The sequence below is a fragment of the Notamacropus eugenii genome, chromosome 4, assembly GCF_028372415.1.
Source record: "Notamacropus eugenii isolate mMacEug1 chromosome 4, mMacEug1.pri_v2, whole genome shotgun sequence".
NCBI classification, from domain to species: Eukaryota; Metazoa; Chordata; class Mammalia; order Diprotodontia; family Macropodidae; genus Notamacropus; species Notamacropus eugenii.
The window spans coordinates 109,710,350-109,733,511 of record NC_092875.1 but is presented as its reverse complement, the minus strand read 5'-3'; the positions used below and the strand labels follow the sequence as shown (position 1 = coordinate 109,733,511).

The following is a 23,162-nucleotide window of genomic DNA, read 5'->3' as shown; positions in this document are numbered from 1 at the left end:
GATTTTTTCATGGACTGTGTTCTTTGGGTTGGGGGAGTGCTAACAACTTCAGCATCAAAGTTAATCCCCCTTAATGACTTGGGGACATTTGCTTGTTTATGATGGATAATTTTAAGTTTGGGCATTTGTACTAGAAGAGTCAGGGACCAGAACAAGATCTCTCCAAGACAGCCAAGGGGTAGGGTGACTTTAATGGAAGATCTCCACCATCTAAAAGAATTTCTTTCTGGACTTTATTTTTCTATGCATTATGACTGTTAGGAAGCCTTTGATTACAAATTTGGCCGCTTTTATTATTTCTTACTATCGGTCTGCAATCAGAACCAGTGGAGAAAAGTAGAATGGAGAGAGCATGGAATGAATGTTTACCAGAAGTTGGTGGAGTAAATGATTGCAGATTTCTGAAGGAGTTTCTTGGTGACTTAGCTTTTTTAAAAGTGAATTTTGACAATTTTGCTGTCCTGTTCCAATTTGACAGTAGAAATTGCCAATAATGTATAAAAGGATTATCTCAAGTAAATTTAATAAAGGTAGACTGATGAGGTACAGCCTTTGAGCAATATTACTTTATTTACAGTGATGTGTATACCTGTTAACAAAGCAGGTCAGATTGGTCACCACAGTGAAGTCGATGACATTCTTTATTGACAAACAAGGAAGGAGTCTTGTTAGTTATAGAACATTATGATTGGCTATTCTAAGAAAGATGGGCTGGTATTCAGATAAAGCTAATCATTCCCCTCACTGACAATTAAGGAATGTTAATTGTTTTGTGGGACCCATCTTAATCTTGCAATCTTTGGTAGGGGATCAAAACTTCCAGACTTGCTATTTCCTTAGAAGAGATAAAATCTACCCTGATTGCTCAAGGACAGGAAACATTATATTTTGGGGATGGTACCAAGTTAACAAACAGATGTCCTGGAGCTATCCTAAGGGCTACCAGTAAGAGAAATAATAACACTTCTTTTAATTGTACCTTTGAACTTACTCAGAGGGAAAGCTCAATTCCTGAGATTAACCCAAGGACATAGAAAGATAGCTTTAGACAAAGACAGACTCAGTTATAAAAATCATTACAGCATAAAATCAGTTACACTCTAGGATAAATATAGTAGAAACACGAGATAATTTTAATTTTGACCTTTTCTGGATGTAGTTAAAGTTCTGTGAAACAACATTCTACATAGATTCTGATACTTCCTTCACCTCCTTCCTCCATATTTTTGAATAAGTGATTAAATAATGTTGGCAGTAAACTATGTCCTTTGAGAAGTACTGTTAGCTGCCTGGTTGCTATCATTTTGCTTTTCAATGTAAGTGGTACGGTTCTGTGAATGACTGAGTAGCAGTAGGTAGAAATGAGTGTTCTAAAGGAAAAGAGATAATAGTGCTTTTTACCTATCACTGACATCCTTGAAGAGAAAGAGAGATGGTAATGGTAATGTCAGTCATGTGAAAACTTGAGAGTTCAGAATGAGTCATTTTATGTTGGAACATCTTAATAGGTTTTATTTTCTCAAGTGATCCTGTCTGATAGCAAGAGTACCAACTCATGAGTGAGTGTGTTCTTGAATTAATGGCAATTTCTACTATGATTAATATGTCAAAACTGTCAAAATTCTCTTTTCATTGTTATTTGCTGAACCCTCTCTGTTCTTGAAAGAACTCAATTTTTTATCACAGTGGGAAAACCAGGCTAAATCTTTTGCTCCTTTGAAAGTTGTCAGCTGCTAGGGGTGTGGCACTTTGTAAATTCAGGAGTTATTAATAGATAATTTTCATTAAAGGTTTTCTTTCCCCTCTTCCCTTTTTACCTTCTGGATATTTTACATAACAGATACATTCCTTTTCTACTTTCTTTGACTGTTTTGATGGTAGGTGTTTATAACTCTTGACCTCAGGAGAAATTCTGTTCTTTCAAAACTTTATTATTTTTGTTTTTATTCCCAGTTGGTGAATGATTCTGTTCTGTCCTTTTCTTTTTTTATCTTATTCTCTATGGTATTTCTGCTGGAGCAGTTCCTAGCTAAAGCTTTAAGTGTTCATCACACTCCTACTATTTAATTGGCTTTTTGAACAGCTGCCTGGCAATTTGCTATGCAACTGAGATTGCACTTTTCAATGGATCTCATGCACTGGTTGCTCAGAGAATGAAAGGCAGAAGATTTAGTTTGACCATTATCAATTGTGAAATCTTATAAACTTATGTACAGTTTAAAGAATTATAAAGGTTAGGCTAAAGTACTATACTCAGAGTTGTAAAGACCAATTCTGACTTAGGAGGTCACAAAACATTAAGACAAATGATAGAATTTTTCTGACGACTAATAACGTGGGCATAGATGTTAACCTTCTGGGGATGTTAGGATACGGTGAGAGAATTTGTACAGCTGGATTTGGGGAATAATTCTACGAACACAATTTTTAGGTGAAAACCTCAACCATGTAGTCTTAGGAAGGGAAAGGTAGTGTAGTAGAAAGACAGTGGACTAAGAATCAAGATCTGAGCACTTAGCGGCTTGTCACATGGGGAGAATATTTCATAGTGTTGGGATCAGGATCAGATGTCCTACAGGGAACATAATACTGTATTTCACAGTTCAGTTCAATTTACCAAACATTTTAGTTGGCATAGTGGATATAGTACAGGGCCTGGAATCAGGAAGACCTGAGTTTGAGTCCAGCCTCATCAGTTACTAGCTTTGTGACCCTGGTTAAGTCACTTTACCTTGTTTGCCTCAGTTTCCTTCTCTGTAAAATGAGCCGGAGAAGGAAACCACTCCAGTGTCTTCGTGAAGAAAACCCCAAATGGGATCACAAAGACTTGGATAAGACTGAAACGACTGAACAATACCAAAAATTATATGCAGAACACTATTCTGGGCTCTCGGGGAGGTCCCTATCTTTAATTTATAGTAAATTTAGAGGATATTTTGAATTATGGGAAGATAGTAGATGTTAATTGTGTGTTAAAAAAATTTTTAAGAGCTGGTCTAGTGATGTGAAAAAGAAGGGAGGGGTGTTTGGCAAGTAGAGGTTTGGTATTACTCTTATGTTTGGATAACTATGGAGGCTCAAGTGGCCTACAGGAGTGTAATATAGTATTTCACAGTTGAGTTTAATTCACCAAACATTTTTTATGAGCACTAAGTGGAGCAGTGGATAGAGCACAGGGCCTGGAGTCGGGAAGCCCTGAGTTCAAATCCAGTCACAGACACTTTGTGTGATCCTGGGCAAGTCACTTAACCCTGTTTGCCTCAGTTTCCTTATCTGGAAAATGAGATGGAGAAAGAAATGGCAAACCTCTCCAGTATTTTTGCCCTAAAATTCCCAAATAGGGTCACAGAGAGTTGGACACTACTGAAATGACTCAATAATAACAATAGAATTTTTGCAAGTCTAACATTATCATGTGAAATCAAATCTGTAATTATGTATTTAAGTAGAAACAAATTAAAGCTCCATTAATCTTACTGAAGAAATAGTTAAGTTGAAAAATAAAAGAGGTCTTTATTTCCCTCTTTTACTTCTGATATATCCTTAGAATTGTTATAGACAGCCCTTTGGTGTTTGGCTTTTTTGTGTTTTTGAAAATAGCAGAAAATGATGTTTTTCCAGTTCTCTCTGTTGAGTATGATGGAAATTTATTGAAGGATTGAAATATTATAATATTGATTTTTTTTCTCAAATGAACATTTTTTTTTTTAGAACCTATTTCTTCTTATTGATTAATTGGGGCTTTACCTAACTACATATAAATGAACAAAATAACTTCCTTCTGTTTTAGCATATATCAAATAGATCCCCATCATATTAAGATTAAGATAAAACACTTTTATTGATATTTTTTCCCCTGAATATGTCCCTTCCTTGTTCCCTGCCTAGTGGGCCATTTCTTGTATTAAGAGTTGAAAAAGAAAGGGAGGAAAAAGGGAAGACCAATCAGCACATTATTAGTCTCTTACAGTATATGCAGTATTCCATACCCATTGCCTCGTACCTCTTTAAAGAAATGGAGAGAGGGATATTTTCTCAACTTGTCCAGGATTGAGCTTGGTCATTATAAGGATGCTGTCCTTGGTTTTACTTATTTGTTTTTGTTTACATTGTTGTAGACAGTTATGCTTTCCTGCTTCTGTTTACTTACTCTTCATCAGTTTATAGAGATACATAAATTAGGGAAAAATTAGCATTTTGCTTATGGTTCATCATAGCCAAATATTTATAGTGTAAATACTCAGTAATTTGGAGTATCCTTGTTTTTTAAATTGATTTTTAAATGAACTTTTTTTTTTTTTAGGATCACTGGGCCTCAGAGTTGGAGGCTTCAGAGGCCATGCCATTTCAGCCAGAATAAAGAACCTTGTCCATATCCATCTGCAACTGAGTGGTCATTTCAGTCTTTCTCAAAATCTTCTATTATGGGGAACTCACTATCTCCTAAGGCATAACATTCCATAGTTCTAATATTTAGTTTTTCCTTACGTTAAGCTGAAAAAAGGTCTCTGCAGCATCCACTCATTTTTCTAATGCTGCCTAAAAAGAACTAGACATCCCTTTGCAAATGGGCAGACTTACATAGATTTAATGATAGTTATCATGACCTTGCTAAGTCCAAGCTAAACATTTAAGTTTAATCAATTCTTATCTATCATAATCTGTAGTCCCTTTATAATTGATCCTCTATTCAGAAACCAATGTGCTTCTCTGATGATGTCACTTCCCCTGCCTCTCAGTAAACTAGAGTGGTTCTCTCTCATGTCCAGGGTCAAATTCAAAATGCTCCATTTGTCATTCAAAATCCTTCATAGCCTCCCCCCTTCCTACCTTTCCAGTCTTTTTAAACCTTACCTCCTACCACTTACTCTTCTATCTAGTGACAAGACCTTCTTGCTGTTACCTGAACAAGACACTACATCTCTTGGCCCCAACCATTTTCTCTGGCTGTCCCCCATGCCTGGAATGCTCTTCTTCCTCATTTCTGCCTCCTGGATTCATTGGCTTTCAAGTTCCAGGTAAAATCTCACCTTTTACAGGAAGCCTATCCCAATTCCTTTTAATATATCTTCCTCTATTAATTATTTCCTTTTTTAACCAACATAGAGCTTGTATAAACACATCTGTATGTTGTCTCTCCACTGGATTGTGAGCTCCTTGATGTCATGGACTGTCTTTTGCCATTCTTTGTATCCCCAGCATTTAGCACTTTTGCCTTATTACATAGTAGGTATTTAATAAATGTTCATTGACTGACTGTCATTGAGCTTATGTCCAATAAAATCTTCAGATCTTTTTTCAAGTTGTTAGCTAGCTTTACCTACCACATCTTGTGCTTGTGAAACGGATTTCTGAAATCTACATTTAATAATTTATCTTTTTAAAATTCCGTCTTACTAGATTAAGTCAGTTGTCATATTTTTGGATCCTAGATATTGTCCACTATGTTGACCACCTCATACAAACTATATGTTCATGTCATGTCATTTATAAAAATGTGAACTAGCACAGGCCACATCACGGAGAGCCTCTGCTAAGAACCTCTAACAGTCCAAGTCAGCATCAAATTATTATTGACTAGTCTGTATGTGGTTATTAAAGGCTATGAATTCACACGTGAACTAACAAACATATTGTTTCCTGAAATGGTAGAAGTATTGGGCATTCAGCATAGGAAATATAAAGTTGTAAGTTTTTTTTCCAAAAAGTTTTAACCTTTCTAGCTTTTGACAAAAAGGACTATACTGACTTGTTGCTTTCATATTGTGATGTCTTGAGAAATAAAATTGTATGATATGTATTCCATTTTAACAAATTATTAGAATTTTCCAGTTATGAATGTTTGAGAACAGCAAAATACATTTGGTCTTAAATTGGTTCAGCCTATGGTATGAGAAGTGTAGGTACTGTGAAAAATTATATATGGAGAATTATTGGCATAGCTATATTTATTAACTTTAATTATATTAAAATACATTTAAAGGCTATAGGCATCCCAGTTGCTTTTAACAGTTATTTTCCCTTTTACCAGCTACTTACTTGCTGCCTAGAAACACACTTATGAGACTTCCTCATTCTTAAAAATCTTCAGTTGGTTTTCCTATTTCAGCTTGCTGTCCTTCTATTTCCCTCTTCCCCTTTGTAGCCATGCTTCTTGAGAAAACCATCTGTAAACTGGTGCTTCCACATACTCTTCTCTCTCTTGATTCTAAATCTTCTGCAACCAGCTTCATTTAGCCTCATCATTCAACTGAAAGTACTCTCTCCAGAGTTACCAATGATTTCTTAATCACCAACTTTAATGACTTTTTTTCAGTCCTCATTCTTCCTTTCTGCTGCCTTGGACACTTGGTTACTCTGTCCACTCTAGGTTTTTTAAACACTTCTTCTGGTTTTCTGAGCTCTTTCTCAGTTTCCTCTTTTCAACTCTCTTTTCTTCTCCCTCTATATCAGGGCTTCTTAACTTGGGATCCATGGATAGATTTTAAGAGGACCATAAACTAGGATAGAAAAAATGATCCTTATTTTTACTAACCTCCAACTGAAGTTTTACATTTCTTTGATTATTTAGAAACATTATTTTGAAAGGGCACCATAAGCTTCACCAGACTGCCAGAGGGATCTATGAAACAAAAAACAGTTGAGAACCCTTCCTATAAGTTATATTTGTAGAAGTATGTACTAATGAATATTAGTTACTCATTAACTGCTTGGGAAAATTGAACAAAAGATTGATAAATGTGTATTCAGTCATTCAATGAGCATTAAATTCCTATTGACTTTAGTATTGTACAATTGTGATGTTTAATTAGACTACTATTACTATTTTATATTTCCCCACAGTGTATTTCTTTTTTTAAAAGTTTCTTTACATTTCTGTTATTTCTGAATATCCTAACTCCCCTTCTCTCAACCCTCCTTAGTAACAAAGACTTACAACTAAACAAAATAGATAAATTTACCATCTTTGACTGCGTGAAGGAATTCTCTTATTCCACCTTTGTAGTCTGCCACCTCTACTGAGAAGAGTGTTATGTTTCATCAACAATTAATCAACAAGCATTAAGTGCCTATTATGCTGTAGGGTACTGTGCTTGGCAGTAGGGATATAAATACAAAAACCTGAAACAATCCCTGTCATTCCTCTGTATTCAATATTAGTCATTAAATTCATCCAAGTTCCCTATAAGACATTTTTTTTGCAGATTCATGTGTTGGATAGTTTTCCTTTGTTTTGCAATATTACTTCATAGATACCTGAACTCATTTACTAGATCTGGAGGCCATATTTCTTTCTGTTGTTTCTGTTTTCCTGTTAATAATCTGTTTTTGTTCAAGGTCTTTATGTTTTCTCCCTGTTGTTTTTTCCTTGTTGCTCTCTATCTGGGTCCCTTCCCTCTGGTTGTTGTTCCTTAGGGGTTAGATCTTAAAGTAACTGAGACCCCTCCCATGCTGAGCATGGGTTAATTAGACTGGATCTGTTCCCCTGACTGACCTTTGGGTGGTCAGAATTGGACCCAGCTGTATGCTGTTCTGCTTGAGTCTTTGTACACACACTGTTTCCTGTCCTCATGTCTGGTCCTGTTCCCTGTATTCCTTAGTTCTTTGACACTGGAAGTTTGGAGCTTTGTGTTTCACTACAGGGTTATCTGCCCTGGAACTGGCTCTGCTGGTACACAGGGCTTTGGCTCAGCTCCAGCTCTGATGGAGATTTGGAATTTTCTGACCTGGCGTAGACAGTTTAGAGCTTTGCAATGCTGGTGCAGCAGGGTTGTGACCCACAGCTGGCTTTTGCTTTTAAGAGATTGTGACTACCTGGTTGTCTCTCTCAGACTGGGCAAAATGTTACAGTCTAGAGCCTATGTCTTCATGGGATTGTAAAGAGTGAAGGGCTTTAAGGTGTTAAGTTGGGAGTGAGTTTTGTTGTAAGCTGGTATTGTGCTGTCCTTGGAGTTTGATAGGTAGTATGGAAGGTGGAGGGAGGGCTGCTGTCAGTAAATGTCTATTCATGGATTTTAGATATTTTTCTTTTTGGTTGTTTTTTTTAGCCTTCTTTTGTATTCTTGATATTCCAGCTCATGGAGACAGCTAAAGTTGTGTTGTTAGCGCATAATTTCTTTTAGAGAGGTTTGAGAGGTTGAGGGATTCTCCATCTTGTTGCTCATGTGACCTGGCATTTCTAAGATAGTATAATTTGAAGACATGATCATTCTGCTTTCCAGATTAATAGTTTTGCCCATGTATCAATGAGTATGAAGGCTAGATGCTTTGACTGACATTGTTTTATCTTGTTTGTGGGAATTCCCTGTTCTGCTTATTTAGTAATACTGTCAAAGAAATGAAGTTTTTGTTGCATGATCTATTCTTGATGAAACCATGCTAGCTATTACTGATTGATACTTCTTTTACTAAGATTCTTTGACTTAGAGAACTGAAATTTATTAGCCTCCAGCTTAAATAGCTTAGATAGGATCCCATGACCTAAAATTCTGTTGGGGAAGTAAATACTATATTAAGAGTAAGAAGAGTAAAACTAGTAGGTATTTGATAAATTTTTTTGATTGAATAATTAAAATAATCCATTCCTCATTACTTTCATTTGGGTTGTCAGTATTTTGTTTTTGAGAGCATCCAAACCTCTCTAATCAATTTCCCTTATATGATGTTTGCCTATGAGGGTCCTCGTAATCCATTGTTTAGAAATATAAGTTACGTGTCTAGAGTGCCTGACTTTTGCTTTTTTATCTGTCACAAAATTTAACATAGCATCATCTTTTCCTGCTAAGTTTTCTGTCATTCCTAATTTTTTCAGGTTGCCTAAAGACTAGTCTCTTGAAATATTAGTCTTATCCTTTTATTCAATAAAGTTTTGAGTATATACTATGCTCCAGGGCCTGTGGGGCATAAAAAGGATTATTAGAGTCTCTGCCCTCCGGGAGGTTATCTATTTTTATGTAAATATCTAGAATGCTTGGGAGAGATACCCTTCTAACTCACCAATGGATTTGCCACCCCTTGGTTACCCTCAACCTGGTTTGGCCCGTTTGCCAAAAACAGTTTACTGAAGTGTGGCCACTGCACATGCTGCAGCTTCTTGTAGCCACAGGTGAGAGTTGGGTGGAACAAGTAGATACCAGAGGTGGAAAGAGCCCGGAAAAGGGCTTGGCAACCATCACACCAAAGGTACTGATTGTCCCTGAACACACCCTACCTACCCCCCAAGCATGTGAAGATTTCCTCTGGAGAAAAGGGGCGGATGAGAATAATTTGTTCCAAGGCCACGAAGGCAGTTGAAGCAGGTGATGTCGAGTGCTTAGAGCTTGGTTAGACACCAAAGATGCCAAGGTCATCCACTGCATCCTGAGCCATGGCCAGCCATCTTGACTCTGTCGTGCCACTGGACCATGATGGCTCTGGAGGAGAGAGTGAGACTGATGACTTTGTGCAACTCTGCCTCACTTAAATTCAATTTATGCACAAATCAAAAGACAACACTCATATCATTTTATTATTATGCCTCAAAGTCCTGTGGTAACAGTCAAATGATGAAGTAGCAGGTGTGGATACACTGGGAGCTGTAGTCACAACCCTGCACGTTTGATGCCTGTTGAGTTCTCTTGCAACAAGAGCAGTTCATCTTTCAGGTCTATTGGATTTTTGTGCTGTCTATTAGTGTGTGCAAGTTCCATGTAGCAATGGTGAGTGGGATCATTTTTGCAGATGTTTTTGTACATTTTGTACATTTTTTTGTGTTTTGACCACATAGGGGGATTCCCCACCTGCTGCAGTAATCAGGCCAGGGTTGGGTAAGCAGACAGTGTTTAGGGCACCCTTTCTAACCACCTTCTTCACGCCAAGAGGTGAGTAGTGCAATCCTTAAAAGGCTGCTCAGGCACCCAGCTGAGATTTACAAGGTAGGGGGAACCCTTGCTCATACAAAAGCTAACTGAAATTTTCCAAGTTATATGGCAAGAGAAGGTTATCTCCCAGGAGTTTAAGGATGCCTCCATTGTCCATCTCCGTAAAGGTAAAGGGAGTAGATTGTCCGACAATCACAGGGGGGTCTCTCTCTTAGTCATTGCTGGCAAGATTCTTGCTAGAGTCCTCCTTAATAGGCTGATCCTTCACCTGGAAGATGGTCATATACCTGAGAGCCAGTGTGGCTTCAGAAAGGACCGAAGAACAGTTGATATGGTCTTTGCTGCCTGACAACTCCAGGAGAAATGCCAGGAGCAGAACAGAGGTCTGTACACAATGTTTGTAGATCTGACCAAGGCCTTTGACGCTGTTAGTTGTGAGGGCTTATGGAAATTATGTCAAAATTTGGTTGCCTGGAAAAGTTAATCAGTATTGTACGTCAGTTTCATGATGGCATGTTTGCCCAGATTCTGGATGGTGAACAATGCTCTTGTGCCTTCTCAGTCATCAAAGGAGTGAAACAGGGCTGTGTGCATTTCTCCTAGTTCTGTTTCTTAAGGCCAAACCAAGCAAAACAAGTCTAAGTCTTCTTTCACATGATAGTCCTTTAAATATTTTGGGATAGCTGTCCATTCCCCACTGGTCTCTTGCCCTCGCCCTCAACTAAGTCTTTTCTTCTTCAGACTAAGTATCGCTGATTTCTGTGGTAGTTGTTTCCTGTCCTTTTCTGTACATTTCCTCAAATTGTCACTATGCATATGACCCAGAACAAAATATTCCTTATGTATTTTGATAATGATCATTATAAACAGGACTTTATATAACACTTTAAGGTTTATAAATTATTTTATACATATGCTATCTCATTTGAGTACCATATGAGTTTCATAGGCAACAAATGCTGTCGGAATTCAGAGACATTGCTCAGGGAGAAAGGACTTTGTGGAGTAAAATCTTGTGAACCCAGCAAATAAGGAGTCTTTTATCAGAAAGTATCCCTTTCTCAGTACTCTTTAATACCAATTCTTCAAGAAGCTTTTCCCAATCCTCTTAATTACCTTCCCTAAATTTTTCCTAAATATAACCTGTTTGTTTACAGGCCTCCCTCATTAGATTGTGAGCTTTTTGAGGACAGGGACTGTATTTTGTCTTTCTTGAGTACATTTATTGACTGACATACAGTTTAAAAACTCAGCTATCACCATATGAATATCTCATCAAATTCAGTACCAGTCTTAATTTTGGTTGGCTTTTGTTTGAGTTAGCAGTAGGTAGGGTCCTAAACATCTTTTGACCTAGAAAGTGCACCAAAATGTCTGTTTCTAGTCAGGGATATACCTAAATGATTTCAGATAGAAGAGACTATGTTCTAAAAAGGCATTTGGAAAATGATTTTATACAGTCTATGGAAACTCATTCCACTATTCAGAAACTTTTATTTTTCTTTAGGAAAATAATGTTTAGTTCTGTTAGTTTCATTCTTTTTTTTGTCCTTTTTCATCTTTAACGTAGAGCATGAACTGTTTGCTGACCTTCTGCATGAAAACATTATAAAGATTATTAAGTAACCCTAGCATATAATTTTTTTTTGTTGGGGGGTGACTATCAGTGGAAAGATTTTGGTGTCTCATTGTCCTTCCTATGAAAAATAGAAAATAATTTCCTTTATAAAGTTCCATAGATTTTGGTTTGCTGAAGTATGTTGTAGAGAAGCAAGCTGTCAAGAATCTTTGTAGTGCTATAAATTTTTCTCCTATGCACACATTTGTTTTTTATTCATTTGTAAGTTATTGTTCTACCTGTACTAAATTGTTTAACTCTTAGTAAAAGTCATATATGTCCTTGATATTATAGTTTTAAAATAACTCTGCTTGATCTAAAAGTTATATTCTTTATCTCCCTTCCATACATTTCCTATTCTTATAATTTGATGGATTCTACCTACCATCTTTCACGTCTCACTACTCCCCCCACTTTTTTTAAAACAAAAATTGTATTAATTGTTTTCCAGAAGTAGGAAAATGGCATCCAGTACTTGTAAGTAGTATCTTGTGCATAATTTTAATTACAGTTGGGAGAAACTGAATTTCTTTCATAATCCCTGAATTCCCTCCTAAGCATTATTGTAGAGTATATTGATGAACATTTCATGATGGAAATAAAAAGAAAACAGGCTTTAATTTTTAATTTTATCGTATAACTGCTTACCTTCAAAATAATTGGGTGGGTATTGGAATATCCACAGTAGGATTTTCTGATCCTGTAGTGTCTTTCAAGGCAGGGTGCAAATTCTGAGGTGAACCTGACCGTACTCTGAGATAGGGAAGAGATAGGATCCTTTGCTTCTCTTGTCCCCAGCCTAGGTCTCTAATTTCTCTTTTATCTGTTGGATCATTTCATATTTTTCTCTGTAGACTAAATCAAGATTAAATAAAGTGACTGAGAATTTTATATTTTGTATTTTGAATATTTGTGATTTTAAAAAATGGTAATTTCAGAAGACTTCTGAATGAAACCTAAGATACTATTTCCTGTGAGGCAGAACTATTATAATTTTCTTTTATTTTGTGACAGCTGTTCTGAATAATATTTCATCTTGTCAGAGAAATGCTACTACACACTTGTCAACTTTGTCATAAGGCAGTAAATTTAGTATTATGATTAGTGCTTTTTAAAAAACTAGTATAATGGGAAAATTGAAAGTTGATATTAATGAAATTGAATAGTTTACACACTTGGTAAACTGAAACAGTACCTTTTATTTCTAGATTACTGTAGCAAGATCGTTTGTTTTGGAGAATGACTATTGCTAGCATTTGCTATCTTGGTTTAGTGAATTATTTGCTGGGGTAAGTTTAAAGAAAACAAAATCCACGCAGCTCTCATTGGGTCAGTGTCATCTGTCTAAGGTAAAAAATCTGATCAATCAGCAAGTTTCTAACTGCCCACCCTTTGCTAGTCACTGTGCTTGGTGTTGAGAATATAAGTACAGAGAATAAAGTGATGTCTTCTTGAAAAGTTCAAGAAATTAGTTTATGAATAGATTAGCAAGCAGTTGACTCTGGTAAACAGGAGAGCCTGGGTTTGAATTTCAGTTCTGATAGCTGTTAAGATGTGTGCCTTATTGGATATCTTAGTATGTTAGAAGAATTATTGTTTTTCCAGCTAAATAACAAATTCTAACAGTAGGCTGAGTATATAACATGATTTACACAAGCTTCTTTAATAATTTCCACTTGAAGCTTTGTTTGTATTATATTTTCTGTGTGTTTGTATTATATTTTCAATGTAATGGTCTTAAGTAAGTCCTTAAGAGAGTTAGGGGAGGGGAGGGAGATTTTTGTTGGTTGGATAGGGTCCAGACCTTGAATTTTTGCCATGGTTCTACTTCTTGTTATATATATGACGTAGGACCAGGGGGTCACTTCATTTCTCTAGGCTACCTTTTCTGCAAGATGAGGAAATTGGGTTAGATAACTTCTTACGTACCTTCTGGCTCTGAATCTATGTTTCAGTGGTCCAATATGGTTTCATTAATATCAAATCACTTAACCTTTTTTAAGCCTCAGTTTCTTCCTTTGTAATATGGAAATGATAGTACTTGCATTCAGTTACAGATGATTATTGTGAAGATCCCATGCAATAATATTTGTGAAGCTCTTTTTAAGAATTATGGTATTATATTAATATCATTTTATTCTTACATATGTAAAGGGACTCACAAAAGGAAACACAGAGAATGAAAGGTAGGAATCCCTGTCCTGCCCTCTCACCCTCTTCTTCCCCTTTATCAGCTCTCATTGCAGCATCCAGAATTGTAGAAGCTAGTGTTTGAAAGGGTAGGTTCATATAGTCCAGTCTCCCACCTGATTTGTGCCTACTGACAGCTAGTCATCATCTATCCTTCAGGAAGATATAGAAAGAAGTAAAAAGAGGAAACCCCCCAACATTCTATCCCTGTTCCTTTCCTGTCTTCAGAGGCCTACCTTCTTTATTTAATTACCCTCACTCAAGTTTCACCCTTGCTGTAGAAAAATATCTATAGACAACTGGTCACGTGTTCTTTTCTCTTCCCCATACTGTTAAGAGTCCCTATTCAAATCCTTTTCTTCATCCCCAAATACCTTCTGCTAGAAGCAACATGATATAGTGGAAAGAATCCTGAATTTGGAACCAGAGGACCTGTCTGTCTTATCACTTACTCCTTTTGAAATCTTGGGCAAGTCATATCATCTCTCTGGACCTTAGTTTTCTTTCTTTTTTTTTTTTTATTTATTTTTTTTTATTTTGTAATGTTTAACAATCACTGCCATACAATTGTGATTTTATCCCCCCCACCTACCCCCCACTCCCCCCCTCCCTCCCCACGACTGCATACAATTCTGTATAGATTCTACATATACTTTCCTATTGAGTATATTTTCACTATAGTCATGCTATGTAGTCAGACTAAGATAAATGAAAGAAATCGTATAACAAATCAGAACATGATACACAAACACATACACATACACAAACATGATCTGCTACAATATGTGAGTGACTTCCATATTTCTCTCTCTGAGTGTGGCAGGCATTTTGCCTTGAGATCCTCCATTGGGATTTTTTTTTTTTTTTTTGGTAAGAAGTTCTTGTGTTATTACACAAATCTAAGTCTACCAGAAAAAACTCTCACACACTGTGGTTGTTGCTGTGCATAAAGTTCTCCTGGTTCTGCTCCTTTCACTCAGCATCAGGTCATATAAGTCCTTCCAGGCCTCTCTGAAGTCTTCTTGTTCATCATTTCTTATGGCACAATAGTACTCCATTACATTCATATACCATAATTTATTCAGCCATTCCCCAATTGATGGACATCCCCTTGACTTCCAGTTTTTGGCAACTACATAGAGTGCTGCTATAAATATTTTTGTACATGTGGGACCCTTTCCCATTTTTACGATCTCTTGGGGATATAGTCCTAGTAGCGATATTGCTGGGTCAAAGGGTATGCACATTTTTGTAGCCCTTTGGGCATAGTTCCAAATTGCTCTCCAGAATGGTTGGATGCGCTCGCAGCTCCACCAACAATGAATTAGTGTTCCAACTTTCCCACATCCTCTCCAGCATTTATCATTTTCTTGTTCTGTCATGTTTGGCAATCTTATAGGTGTGATGTGGTACCTCAGAGTTGTTTTGATTTGCATCTCTCTAACCAATAGTGATTTAGAGCATTTTTTCATATGATTATAGATAGCTTTAATTTCTTCCTCTGAAAATTGCCTGTTCATATCCTTTGACCATTTATCAATTGGGGAATGACTTGTATGATTGTACATTTGGATCAGTTCTCTATATATTCTAGAAATGAGGCCTTTATCCCCGAGCTTAGCTGTAAAAATTCTTTCCCAATTTACTACATCCCTCCGGATTTTGGTTGCATTGGGTTTGGTTGTGCAAAAACTTCTCAGTTTAATGTAATCAAAGTTATCCATTTTGCATTTCATAATGCATTCTATCTCTCCTTTAGTAAAGAATTCTTCCCTTCTCCATAGATCTGATAAATACACTATTCCTTGCTTCTCCAGTTTATTCATGGTATCAATCTTTATACCTAAATCATGTACCCATTTGGACTTTATTCTTGTGTACGGTGTCAGGTATGGGTCTATGCCTAATTTCCGCCACACTGTTATCCAGTTTTCCCAGCAATTTTTGTCAAACAATGAGTTCTTATCCCAGAAGCTGGGGTCCTTGGGTTTATCAAACAGAAGGTTGCTATATTCCTTGCCTACTGCATCTTGAGTGCCAAGTCTATTCCACTTGTCTACCTCTCTGTTTCTTAGCCAATACCAAGTGGTTTTGATAATTGCTGCTTTATAGTACAGTTTGAGGTCTGGTAGCGCTAGGCCACCTTCCCAAGCATTTCTTTTCATTAGTCCCTTTGATATTCTGGACCTTTTGTTTTTCCAAATGAATTTTGATATTATTTTGTCCAGCTCTAGAAAGTAATTGTCTGATAGTTTAATTGGTATGGCACTAAATAAGTATATTAATTTGGGTAGAATTGTCATTTTTATTATATTAGCCCGGCCTACCCATGAGCAACTAATGTTTTTCCACTTACTTAAATCTGACTTTATTTGTGCAAAAAGTGTCTTGTAATTGTGTTCATATAATCCCTGGGTTTGTTTTGGCAGGTAGACTCCTAAGTATTTTATACTGTCTACCCTAACTTTAAATGGGATTTCTCTTTCTATCTCTTGCTGTTGGACTTTGTTGCTAATATATAGGAATGCAGAAGATTTGTGTGGGTTTATTTTGTACCCTGCAACTTTGCCAAAGTTGTTTATTAATTCTAGTAATTTTTTACTTGAATCTCTGGGATTCTCTAGGTAAATCATCATATCATCTGCAAAGAGTGATAACTTAGTTTCTTCTTTGGCTATTTTAATTCCTTGGATATCTTTATCTTGTCTAATTGCTACAGCTAACATTTCTAGTACCATATTAAATAATAGTGGTGATAATGGACAACCTTGTTTCACCCCTGATCTTATTGGGAATGCATCTAGCTTATCCCCATTGCATATAATGCTTGCTGAAGGTTTTAGATAGATACTGCTTATTATTTTATGGAAAGTTCCCTTTATTCCTACGTTCTCCAATGTTTTTAGTAGGAATGGATGTTGTATTTTGTCAAAAGCTTTTTCTGCATCTATTGAGATAATCATGTGGTTTTTGTTAGCTTTGTTGTTGATGTGATCGATAATGCTAATAGTTTTCCTAATGTTGAACCAGCCCTGTAGTCCTGGTATGAATCCTACCTGATCATAATGTATTAATCTCGTGATAAGATGCTGTATTCGTTTTGCTAGAATCTTATTTAAAATTTTTGCATCTATATTCATTAGGGAAATTGGTCTATAATTTTCTTTCTCTGTTTTGTCTCTTCCTGGTTTGGGTATCAAAACCATATTTGTATCATAGAAAGAATTTGGGAGGACTCCTTCTTCCCCAATTTTCAAGAATAGTGTATGTAGTATTGGAATTAACTGTTCTTTAAATGTTTGATAGAATTCACTTGTGAATCCATCTGGCCCTGGAGATTTTTTCCTAGGGAGTTCATTGATGGCTTGTTCAATTTCTTTTCTGAGATGGGGTTGTTTAAGTAATCAACTTCCTCTTCTGTTAATCTGGGCAATTTGTATTTTTTAAAATATTCATCCATCTCATTTAGATTATCGAATTTGTGGGCATAAAGTTGGGCAAAGTAGTTTCTAATTATTGTTTTAATTTCCTCCTCATTGGAGGTGAGTTCACCCCTTTCATTTTTAATATTAGTAATTTGGTTTTCTTCTTTCTTTTTTTTAATCAGATTGACCAAAGGTTTATCAATTTTATTAGTTTTTTCATAAAACCAACTATTGGTTTTATTTATTAATTCAGTAGTTTTCTTAATTTCAATTTTATTAATCTCTCCTTTGGTTTTCAGTATTTCTAATTTGGTATTTACTTGGGGATTTTCAATTTGTTCTTTTTCTAGCTTTTTCAACTGCAAGCCTAAGTCATTGATCTCCTCTTTCTCTATTTTATTTATGTAAGCATTCAGAGATATAAAACTTCCCCTAATAACTGCTTTTGCCGTATCCCATAAGTTTTGGTATGTTGTCTCACTATTGTCATTCTCTCGAATGAAATTGTTGATTGTTTCTATGATTTCTTCTTTAACCCAACCCTTCTTTAGAATTAGATTATTTAGTTTCCAATTGATTTGGACCTTAGTTTTCTAAATCTATAAAATGAAGTTTGAACTAAATGATCCCTAAGGTTCCTTCTAACTAGAAAGAAATCCTAAGGTCCTTGCCTTAAATAATGAAAGTCATGTCTTTTCTGCAACTTGGATCATTTTAGAGAAAGATATTCCTGGCATCCAAACATAAACTAGTAATCTCATTTTACTCTAGAAATATTGTTATAAATGAGAGTTCAGTTCTCTGATTAGTATTATGTAAATGTATATAAACTTGAGGTATAAAAGCTAAAGCTTTTGTGGATTGGTGTGAGAATCTAACCACTCTTTGTAATGTTTTTGTGGAAAAAAAGTGTCCTGAGTGCTAATCAAGTACTATATAAGTTTTAGAACATAATACATTGAAATTGAGAATGAAAGGAAAGAAGGTATGCAATTACATGTGGAAAGAACTTGGTGTAATGAAATACTCTCTTAATGGATTAAGGTCTTCTTAAGATAGACACCTTCCTCAAGTTGAGATCCATGGACTGTTATTGAATTATTTTATGAAGATCCTCTCTCTGACTTTAGCAGAAACAGCATTGTGGAGAGGCAGTGTGGTATAATGGATAGACAACCTTAGACTTGGTATCAGGAAGAAATCCCACCCTTGACACTTATTAATTGTGTGATACGGAGCAAATCATTTAACCTTTTTGATCCTTAGTTTCTCCATCTAGAAAATGAAGATAATAACAGCATTTCTCTGGCTTGTTAAGATTAGGGCTTAAAGCATTATTTGAATATGTGCTATTAATAGTCATATTTTTAATCAGATTTTGTTGATTCTTCCTATGTAATATATCTGGCATGTGCTTTTACAAAAACCATTCAGTTTAATTTAATTCATCCAACAATTATCAAGATGTGAAATTTCTTTCCTCTTATGTCTGGGAGAATAGACATATAGTATGTACAGACCAATAAAGAAGTCAGAGAAGGACAATGCAAAGTGCTTTGTGAGAGTTTTAGGTGAACTTTGGGGAAAAAGTCTGTATTTGATTGATGGGGTGAGTGGTTGGAGATCTGAGAAAACGAGGCTTCAGAGATGTAGCACTTGAGTGGGGCTTTTAAAGGATGGATAGAATTCAACAAGTGAAAAGTAGGAAGGAGGACGTGACATGCCTATCAGATATGGCATTAACAAGATGTGGAAGAAGAAAAATGTAAAGGAATATTCAAAAGACAATGGTATTTTAGTTCAGCTGGATTGTAGAGTATATATATAGAAGGGATTATGAGGCTAGATTGGAAAAAAAGAGTGATTTCAGACTTGAATGCCTTGAATGCCAGGCAAAGGAATTTGAACTTACTCTACTAAAGATTTTTGATTAGAGGAGTAGTTCAGCTGGTTTACTCATCATCCCTTCTCCCTGACCTCCATAGCCCTACCTTTTATTTATGCTTTTGTCTGTGGTAAAGGAGAAAAAGCAAACTGACTTTGAACTCAGTTTCTACTTCAAACACTTCACCTTTGTGACCCTTGGCAAATCACTTAATCTCTCTCGGCTTTAGTTTGTTTAACATTAAAATGAAAGGATTGTTTTGTATGATCACTTAGGCCCTTCTAGCTCTAGAGTTATGACCTTCTAGGAATGTTTTCTTCACTTTAACTCCTAACTTGTCTTTAAAGGTTTTCCTGATACCTCAGTCTTAAGTGATGGATCTCTTTGTTTAATTCCTGTAGCAATATTCTGTATATCAGTCATCTGACAAATCATGTATGCCTAGCTCTTCTATTATTATTTCATACTGTGCTTTGTGTAATGAATTATGAATTAATTTAATATTTTCAACTAGATTAGAACCCCCTTGAGGTCTGGAATTTTTTTTCTAGAAATTCTGTATCTCAAAGAATGAAGCATAGTCACTTAATAAATTTTTTCATTTGAATCTTTTGTTTAAATAAAAATTCTCACTCATCTTGAGGCAATTTATGTTTAAATGTTTTATATTTTAGTTTTCCAGATATGATTTTTAAAAAATATCTATTCCATTATGATAAAGCAAACAATCATTTCAGCTCTACACTGTTCTGTACAATTAAATCCTTTGCTCCCTTGTCATCTTTTGCCAAATTGAAGCACTGGATTTTTGTTACCATCTGCTTCTTCCAGTTGCTGAATGAATCTGTAGGAAATCTCGTAACAATGATGACTGGGCACATTTCAGTTTCATGTTATCCATTCTTGATAGGCTCACACTGCAGTAAGGCAGTCCTTTTGTTTTTTCTTATTGAATCTCTTTCTCTCCACAGAACTTATTCCAGACTTTCTCTTCTTTCCTCAAGCATCCTATACTTCCTCCTTCCTTATATGTCAGCTGTAGACCTTGCCTGTTACTTTACTGAAAAAAATGAGGCCATTTTTAAAAAAAAATATTTAGCATTTTATTATTCCCCAGTGACATGTAAAAACAATTTTTAACATTTTTTAAAAAAAATTTTGAATTCCAAATTCTCTCCCCCACTTCTCTCCCTCCTCAGTGAAAAGGAAAACAATTTGATATAGGTTATACTTGTTCAGTCATGCAATACTTATTTCCAAATTAACCATGTTGCAAAAGAAAACACAGACTCCCTTGCCCCTTCCCCCCCAAAAAAAGAAAAAAAAGTGTGTTTCAATCTTCATATTCCATCAATTCTTTTTCTAGAAATAGCTAGCATTTTTTTTTTTATTGCAAGTCCTTTGAAATTGTTTTAGATCATTGTAATGCTGGAAATAGCTAAGTCATTCACAATTAATCATTGTACAATATTGCTATTACTGTGTACAATGTTCTCTTAGTTTTGCTCATTTCTCTTTGTATCAGTTCATGTAAGTCTTTCTGGGTTTTTCTGAGAGCATTCTACTCATCATTTCTTATAATACAATAATATTTCATCACGATCATATACCACACACACCTTGTTCAACTATTCCCCAATTGATGGGCTTCCACTCAATTTCCAGTTCTTTGCCACCACTAAAAGAACTACTATAAATATTTGTGTGCTTATGGATAACTTTCTTTTTTTTTGTCTTGTTGGGATATGGACCTAGTAATGATGTTACTGTGTCAAAGCATGATAAAATCTTTTGGGCTTAATTACAAATTGTTCTCTAGAGCAGTTGAACCAGTTCACAGCTCCACCAACAGTGCATTAGTGTCTCAGTTTTCCCACATGCCCTCGAACATTTGTCATTTTCCTCTTCTGTCATATTCTCTGCAGGTATTCTTCTTTTCTCCCTCTATATTCCTTCATAGTAATCTCATCAGAATCCCATGGCTTTTTAAATGATCATCTTTCTGTAGATGATTCCTAGACCTCTATCCAATTCCCATCTCCCTTGAGCTTTAGTACCACATCATGAATTGCCTATTAGACATTTCAAACTGGATGTTCTAGAGATGTTCTAAGTGAATCATGCCTCAAATTGAAGTCTTATCTTTCCCCCAAATCCCTAAACTATCCTATTTCTGGTTGTGGCACCACCATTATTGTCTCCCAGGTTTGTAACCTGTCTTTTACTGTCCCTTATCCTACACATAGCAATCAGTTGCTCAATCTTGCTTCTCTACCTTTGCTATTATCTCTTGCATCTGACCTCTCTTCTCTACTCTCACAGCTATTATCTTAAGCCTCATTACTTCTCACCCAGACTATTGCAACAGCCTTTGAACAGTGTCCCTGCCCCAAGTCTCATTGCTCTGATTCTTCCTATAAACTACTGTCAAAATAATTTTCTTTAAGCTCAGATCTGAAACTTATGTCTCCCCTACATAACCAACCTAAGTGGATTTTTATTGCTTCTAGGATAAACTATTAACTTTTTGCTTATTTTTAAAGTATTAAAATCCTGGTTTCAATTTTTGTTTTTAATCTAATTAATCTTTTCTTCCCTTCTGCTTATAGTCTACAATCCAGCCAAACTGACTTTTTCTCTTTTCCCTGTATAAAACACACCATTTTCTGTCTCTGTGCCTTTGCCCTGACTGTCCGCAATTCCCATTCCATCTTGGCTTCTCTAGAAGATCATTTTTTCTGTCATCTTTTCCTTGTGAATGGCTTTAACTGCCAAATAGAATTTTATATTTGATGATGTAGTCAGTAGGAGGGATAGGAGAGTTTTAGTTGGAAGGTTGTACTGTGAGAGCTATTCTTTATAAAGGAAAATCATTTTTATCAGCTGAATGGAGTATAAATTAGAGTGAAAAGAGACTTGAAACAAGGAGCCCAACCAAGTCATTATTACTAGTCTAGACATGAGGTTATGAGGGCCTGGTGGCTGTGTAGGTGGAGAGCTGTTGTGAAGGTAGGACCAGCAAACCTTGGAAATAGATTATGCGGGGTGAGTGAGAGTGAGGATTTGAGAATGCATCAAGATTACAAGCCAGGTGACTAGGAGGATGGTGTGGTGCCCTTGATAATAATAGGAAGGAAGTTTGAAAAAGAGGAGATTTGGAGGGAAAAGAGAATGAGTTCTGTTATTGATATGTTGAGTTTCATATGTCTGTGGGTAGCCAGTTCAGATGTCCAATAGACAGTTTTTGTTCTGACACAGGAAGTCAGGAGAAAGGTTAAACCTGAATAACTATATCTGAGCATTATCTACAGAGATACTAATTGAATCCTTGAAAGTTGATGAGATCTTCAAGAGGACTAGCATTGAATGAGAGGAGAAGAAGGTTCTCTGGATGTAACTTGGATGGACAGGAGACTCTCCTGTAAAGGAGAGAAGTAGGAGATAATAATAGTGTCATGAAAACCTCGAGCAGAGAGAGTATTCAGAGAAGTCAGTTCTCTTGGCTGTAGAGGTGTCAAGAAGGGTGAGAGTTGAGAAAAGGCCATTAGAACAGAGTAGACCATTGGTAATTAAGAGATCATCGTTAACTTGGCAGACAGCACTTTTTATTCTGTTGAATGATGAGATGCTAGGTGGTGCAGTGGATAGAACACTGACCCTGAAGTCTGGAGGACCTGAGTTCAGATCTGACCTGAGACAATATTAGCTCTGTGACTCTGGGCAAGTCACTTAACCCCAATTGCCCTTCCCTACTCCCGCCCCCAAAAAAGACAGACTGAAGAGGAGAGAACGAGAGGATGGGAAATAGAGGTGCCAATTATAGGGAGATTTCTCAAGGAGTTTTGCTGCTAAAGAGAGATATAGGAAAATAACTTTTGTATATGGTTGCGTGAGTGAAGGTTTTTTTTTTAAAGGGTGGGAGTGATGTGCACATTTTTATAGGCAGCAAGCAGGGTGGCATCCAGCAGGTAGGGAGAGACTGAAGACTGGTAGTGGTCATTAATCATATATAAAAGTAAGAGTGGAGCAAGTGGATCAGCTATGTACAACAAGATCAGTGACTAATAAAAGTCACCTATATATATATTCATTGCAACACTGGTAGTACTAAGAAACTGGAAGCAAAGCGGAGTCCCCATCAAAAGGGGAATGGTTGAAGAAATAATATGAATGTAATGGAACAG

General features: G+C 36.1%; 1 protein-coding gene across 4 annotated transcripts in view; it reads left to right on the top strand.

Moving 5' to 3' along the window:
- Nucleotides 1–23,162, top strand: part of EFR3A (EFR3 homolog A) — a 137,846-nt gene that overhangs the window by 4,062 nt on the left and 110,622 nt on the right. For 3 of the 4 annotated variants that reach the window (XM_072603056.1, XM_072603055.1, XM_072603058.1), the window contains exon 2: nt 4,881–5,018. The exons of the other annotated variant lie outside the window; for it this stretch is intronic. In XM_072603056.1, the coding sequence (XP_072459157.1) occupies nt 4,881–5,018 (138 nt within the window). The remainder of the gene's footprint in view (nt 1–4,880; nt 5,019–23,162) is intronic. 4 annotated transcript variants of the gene reach the window in all.